Source organism: Suncus etruscus, chromosome 5 (assembly GCF_024139225.1).
Source record: "Suncus etruscus isolate mSunEtr1 chromosome 5, mSunEtr1.pri.cur, whole genome shotgun sequence".
Taxonomy (NCBI): domain Eukaryota; kingdom Metazoa; phylum Chordata; class Mammalia; order Eulipotyphla; family Soricidae; genus Suncus; species Suncus etruscus.
In genome coordinates, this window is record NC_064852.1 from 32,286,329 (window position 1) to 32,292,192 (window position 5,864).

General features: G+C 47.5%; 1 protein-coding gene across 1 annotated transcript; it reads right to left on the reverse strand.

The window, feature by feature from the left end:
- Positions 1-1,292: 1,292 nt before the first annotated feature.
- CXCR4 (C-X-C motif chemokine receptor 4) lies at positions 1,293-5,055 on the reverse strand. The gene is made up of 2 exons (XM_049773573.1): positions 4,933-5,055; positions 1,293-2,487 (listed from the first exon to the last, which is right to left on the reverse strand). The coding sequence occupies exons 1-2, from the start codon at positions 4,945-4,947 to the stop codon at positions 1,384-1,386; spliced, it is 1,119 nt and encodes a 372-aa protein (XP_049629530.1). The 5' UTR covers positions 4,948-5,055; the 3' UTR covers positions 1,293-1,383.
- Positions 5,056-5,864: the final 809 nt, after the last annotated feature.

Consider the following 5,864-nt stretch of genomic DNA (forward strand, 5'->3'; position numbering starts at 1 on the left):
TCAAAGTACAAGTGAGGAAAAGTCTGAAAAAGTCAGTTGCTTATCTCACACAAGAGGGAGGACATTTACACAAAATGTTTACAGGAGAGAGCCCGGAGAGATAGCACAGATGTTTGCCTTGCAAGCAGCCAATCCAGGACATAAGGTGGTTGGTTCGAATCCCGGTGTCCCATATGGTCCCCCATGCCTGCCAGGAGCTATTACTGAGCAGACAGCCAGGAGTAACCCCTGAGCATCGCTGAGTGTGGTCCAAAATCCAAAAAAAAACCAACAAAACAAAACAAAAAGAAATGTTTACAGGATATAGTTGAGTAAACTCTAAAAAATGACACTGCATACTTTTCTCCTTTTAATCATGTAGCCTGTGGAAAGATTCACTTTTGTCAAGAATGGGGCCAAGTGATAATAGTTTGTAGGGTGCTTGCCTCGCAAGCAGTATCCATAGGCTCGCCCCATACTCTGAGCCAGCTAGGAGTAATTCCTGAGAATAGAGCCAGGACTAACTCCTGATGGCCAAAAAAACAAAGAGAAAAATAGAGTAAGAACCATCTAAGCATTTTTAAGTTTCTGATTGAAAAGTGATTATGACTGCTGATTTGAAGCCCTGTTACTTGGTTTAAAATGTTATTAGCTTTACTACTTATCCAATCCATTAGTCCCCCCCCCCACCTTAGGCTTTCTGAGTCATCTACAAAATGAATAATTAATAGAATCAGAACTTATCAGAGTTGTGATAAATGTTAAGTAAAACGTTCTGACCAAAATATTTAGGACAGTAACTGGCACAGCATAAACTATTATTTTTAGTTTCTGCCAGTCAAATGAAATGTCAACAGCAATGAAAACACGTCACTAAGAAAGTTTAACACAACATTTTTATTAACAATTTCTTACAAAACTGTACATTGTAGGTCTTAAAGTCAACCCATTCCAGAAAAGTGAAAAACCAGCATTCCTATACTTTTTCAGATTTTGGTTCTAAGTGCCATTTCTACAGCAAAATTTAAGTACAGGATAAAAGAAAATATTCTACTGGAATGGAAAGACTATTTATGTACAAATAGTTGTGAATCATTCTAGCTTTATGTGATTCACTGTACTTTGGAACCTTCAGTTCCCTTTTCTATAATCGACACCCAGATATACAGCAACTAAAAATTTGTCTACAGGTCCTGCCTAGACATTCATAAACATGAAACAAACAAACAAAAAAAACCTCATTTATATAAATAAAGCCAATTAGACTTCACAAAACTAAAAAAAAATAGCATAGAAAATACAACAATAAAAAACTGTACAGTATCAGTCAGTCTCTTGTATCTGGAAAAAGGTGTAACTTTAACCAAAAGTTCTGTATAGCAGAAAAGTCTTTCACACTGAGTGTTAGCTCGAGTGAAAACTCGAAGATTCAGACTCAGTTGAGACAGAAGAGTGTCCACCCCGCTTTCCTTTGGAGAGGATCTTGAGACTGGATCCCTGGCTCACTGAGGTCAGTGCATGCTGGGCAGAGGTTTTAAATTTGGCGCCAAGGAAAGCATAGAGGATGGGATTCAGGCAACAGTGGAAAAAGGCCAGGGCCTCAGTGATGGAAATCCACTTATGCACAGTGTTCTGGAAGTCACATCCTAGATTGATGATTTCCAGGAGGATGAAAGAATCGATGCTGATTGCAATGTAGTAGGGCAGCCAGCAGGCAAAGAAAGCTAGGATGAGGATAACTGTGGTCTTGAGGGCCTTTCTCTTCTGGTAGCCTTTGGAGTGTGACAACTTGGAAATGATGATACAATAGCAGGACAGGATGATGATCCCAGGTAGGATAAAGCCAACCATGATTTGCTGAAACTGGAACACGGCCACCCATGAATCACGTGGGTCATTGGGGTAGAAGCTTGTGTTATTTGGGTAGAAGCGGTCGCAGACATACTTCTGGGCCTCTGTCTCTGCATCAACCTTTACCTTCTCCTCTTTGACCTTGACAAAGATGAGATCAGGAATGGTTAACAGAAGAGCAGGTAGCCACACACCGACATAGACCACCTTTTCAGCCAGCAGCTTTCTTGGCTTATGACTGTTGGTGGCACGGACGATGGCCAGGTACCGATCCAGGCTAATGAAAGCCAAGATGAGGACGCTACTGTAGAGGTTAACTGTGTAGATAACATGAATTGCTTTGCACAGGAAGTTTCCAAAATACCAATCTGCCACAGCATCAACTGCCCAGAAGGGGAGCGTGAGGACAAAGAGGAGATCTGCCACCGACAGGTGCAATCTGTATTTGTCAGTCATGCTTCTCAGTTTCTTCTGATAACCCATGACCAGGACAACCAAGCCATTGCCCACTATGCCAGTCAAGAAGATGATGGTGTAGACAGTAGGCAGAAAGAATCGGTTGAAATTGGCATTTTCGTCCCTGAAGCAGGGTTCCTTGTTGAAGTCAAAATCACCAGAGCCCAAGTCATCTCCGGTATAGTTATCTGAAGGGTCTATCTGCAAAAGAGTCAAAGAAAATACACATTCATTTCCAAGTTCAGCAGGCATTATCCAAATTAAAAAAATAAAAAGCTTTCTGAAAATTATGATACAGAAGAGTTAAGGTAAATTGGCCTAAACCAGCTCAGAACTGATACCCAAATACTGGGAAAAGGCACGAGAATTATTATAGAACCTCTTCTAGCAACTTTCCTTTTACACCCTTCTTTAGAACCCTAACTTTCCTTTACTCCCTTCTTTAGTTGAACCAATCACAGAATTCTTTGTTCAGAACAAAAAACAGTGCAGAGATTTTGAGGGGTTCAAAGGCATATCTTCGTTAACTTCTTCCCAATAAAGGGAGAGAAAAAAAACAACAACAACCCTGGTGTGTGTGTGGGTGGGGGGAACCTACCAAAACAAAACCCAGAAGCCACTCTAAGGCAGCCACAGATGTGCCCCACGGTGGGTGTGTGGAAGGGTGAAAAGGGAAGAGGACTAACACTGGGGAGGGGGTGTCTAAAAGATGCATTTTTCTTGGGGCGACAGGGAGGGAGTGGTGCTGTAACACCTCCAGTGATGCTGAGCATTTACTCTGGGCTTACTCCACTCCTGGTGATGGTGTTGGTGGGGCTGGGGGGAGAAGAGACCACAAGGGATGCCAGGGGTTGGATACTTAAGGCTTCTGGCAAGGCAAGGGCCAAACTCATTTTCTGTCCTGTTTTTCTGGCTCAAAGACGCCTATTCTTAAAAGCACAAATCATTGTTCCCCAAGCGCTTATCTCAAAAAAACAAACCTTTCAGTACTCCAAGCAGCCGGTAGAGGTAAAAAGAAAAGAGGTATCAAAAGTGCATTAAAGTTTTTGATGTTTGGATTTAAGGGGAAGGGGGTGATTCCTGAATTGGGCACCGTCCCATCTCAGCTATTAATTAATCCGGAAAGGGGAGAAGGAATGGGTCTTTTGGAAATTTAGGGAACACAGCGTTTTTCCTGGGAGTCCCTAAAGTCACGGGGTCTGCACACCCTCGGGTGTCGCCCCAAGTTTCATTTCCTTAACTCTCTGGGGTAGCTCCCCCTGTCCCTCCCTCGCCTTGCCTAGCCACAGACAGACCCAGCCACCAGCCTGCAACTGGAAGCTTCCAGGCGAAGAGCGCGCGCAGGAGGCCGGGTATGGGGTCTAAGACCCCGCCGCCCGGCCTGTGCATTGGGGTTCAGCGCATTCCGAGGCTCTCCTAAAACCAAGGCAGCGGTTAGCTGGGTCCCCGCCCTTGCCTCTGCATTTCGTGCGGCTGGCTGGGGGGAAACGTTTAGGAAACCACCGACGGTTAAAACTGGCGCAATTGGGAAGGCAAACGGTTCTCTCCTCGCCAGCACCTGCCGTCCCCATCGCGGGAACCCGCAGCTAGGTGCCCATGGACCGCAAAATCCACACCCTAAGCCGCAACGTGCAACTCGGAGCGTTATTGCGCTCGCTTACAGCTGTGACCTCGCCACCAACTTAAAACTCAAACCCTGGGGGGGCCACCGGGACGCTTGCAAGGTTTCTCCCACGATCACAAAGCTCCAACTCGGCTGCACCCCAATACCTAGAACCCTCGATCCAGCCGCACAGGAGAGCGGTGGGTCCTGCGCACCTTTCCCGCCCTCGATTCCCTTTGCCCTTGCTAGCAGCCCTGCTCCAAGCGCTGCGCAAAGTTGAGCCAACGATGGGGAAGAAGAGTGATGGAGCCTCAAGAGCGTCTTGGCCCCAAGTTAACCAGGGGACGCTTTTTAACCTGGGAACTCAGTCCTTGCGCGTTGCTGCCTCTCATTAAACATCATCGATGGGGCCGGAGCGGTGGCGCAAGCGGTAAGGAGTCTGCGTTGCGCGCGCTAGCCTAGGACGGATCTTGGTTCGATTCCCCGGCGTCCTATATGGTCCCCCCCCCCCCCAAACCAGGAGCGATTTCTGAGCGCACAGCCAGGAGTAACCCCTGAGCGTCACCGGGGGGTGGCCCCCCCAAAAAAGCAAAAACAAACAAAGATCATTGAATTCTTCCTCCTCAGGAGTCTCCTCTCCTCCAAATAAGGAACCCAGAGCCTGAGACCCGACCCGGGACAGCGAGCGGTGCATGCCCTCTTTTGCACCGGTGCCAACCAATGTTTTTTTCATGTTTGCAAACAGCGTGCAAGCCAGATGCGCGCTGAAGAGTAGGGTGGAAAAATACACACACAAGCCACCCCAAACGGGTCTTCCCAACACGATCTCGTCTTCCAGAAGCAAAAGGATTTTAATCTATCCTCCCTACAGACAAGAGAGAGAGAAAAAAAAATAAACTTTGCCATGCTCCTTCTCGGGGCAAAGGCATGCCCCCCAATTTTTTCTCAAGCCTACTGAAAAGGGGATGTGCGTTCCGAAATTCAGGTGTTTGTATTGTAGTCCTTAAGGAAAAAAAAAAAAAAGCCAAAGAAAAGGAACTTACAAAGAACACTTCCATGGTCTCCCCGCTCGCTCTCCAAGCCGCCAGGGTCACCGGAATAGCTCAAGTCCTTGGGGTCGCTTTGCACACTTGCTTCCAAAGCCTCGGACAGAAGTTTCTGGCCCGTGCGGGACTTTATATAAAAACACGCGCGGCGGGCTGGGCATGCGCAGCTCGAACAAGCGGGCTGGGCGGGGCGGGGAGGAGAAGGAGGAGGAGGGCGGGGTTTGGGGTGTGGGGTGTGGGGTGAAGGGAGGCCCCGGAGGAACAAGGTAGCTAGCCCTCGGTAGCCCCCTTCGGGTAAGCCTGGGAAGCCGTTAGGCTGCGGTAGCTATTTCCAGGCCACTCTCTGAATTCTCTAGCTGGTGACTTTCTTCCAGGGACACCCCTTTGCCACTTGGGAGAAAGTGGGTTGTGCCTAGAAGAGGTTGCAAGCGCCGGCCACCCATGCATCGCTCCCCTAATGCAGCAGCAAGAGCATCAGACCGTGCTCACATGGAGGAACTTAGGAACCATATAGATTTGGGTCATGAAATGCCCAGAGAGGGGGAAATTCACTTGCTGGATTGAATAATAACCCAACTGGTAGGAAGGAGGCAATACTGGAAAGTGGGTCCAGCACCTGATTTTTCCATCGGCTACTCTTGCAGCAGATGCAAACGCTTTCAGAAAAGAGAAAGGTCCTTTTCTCCAAGAGTTCTTGCTCCCCACAACTAGACATACGCATGTCCACCTGGAGTAAGAAGCACCGTGGCCAGGGATCTGCCATCAGGAACAAACAAACCCCTCTTGAAGAAGGGAGACTGGGCTGGCAGGCATCTTTCTAGAAGCAGCTTGTGATGGATCAAGATGTGTAGTCCATTCTTCAACGGGATTGTCATGATAATAAAGATCAAGACAAGAAACTGGATTTTCATAATCATAAAGCCGTGCTT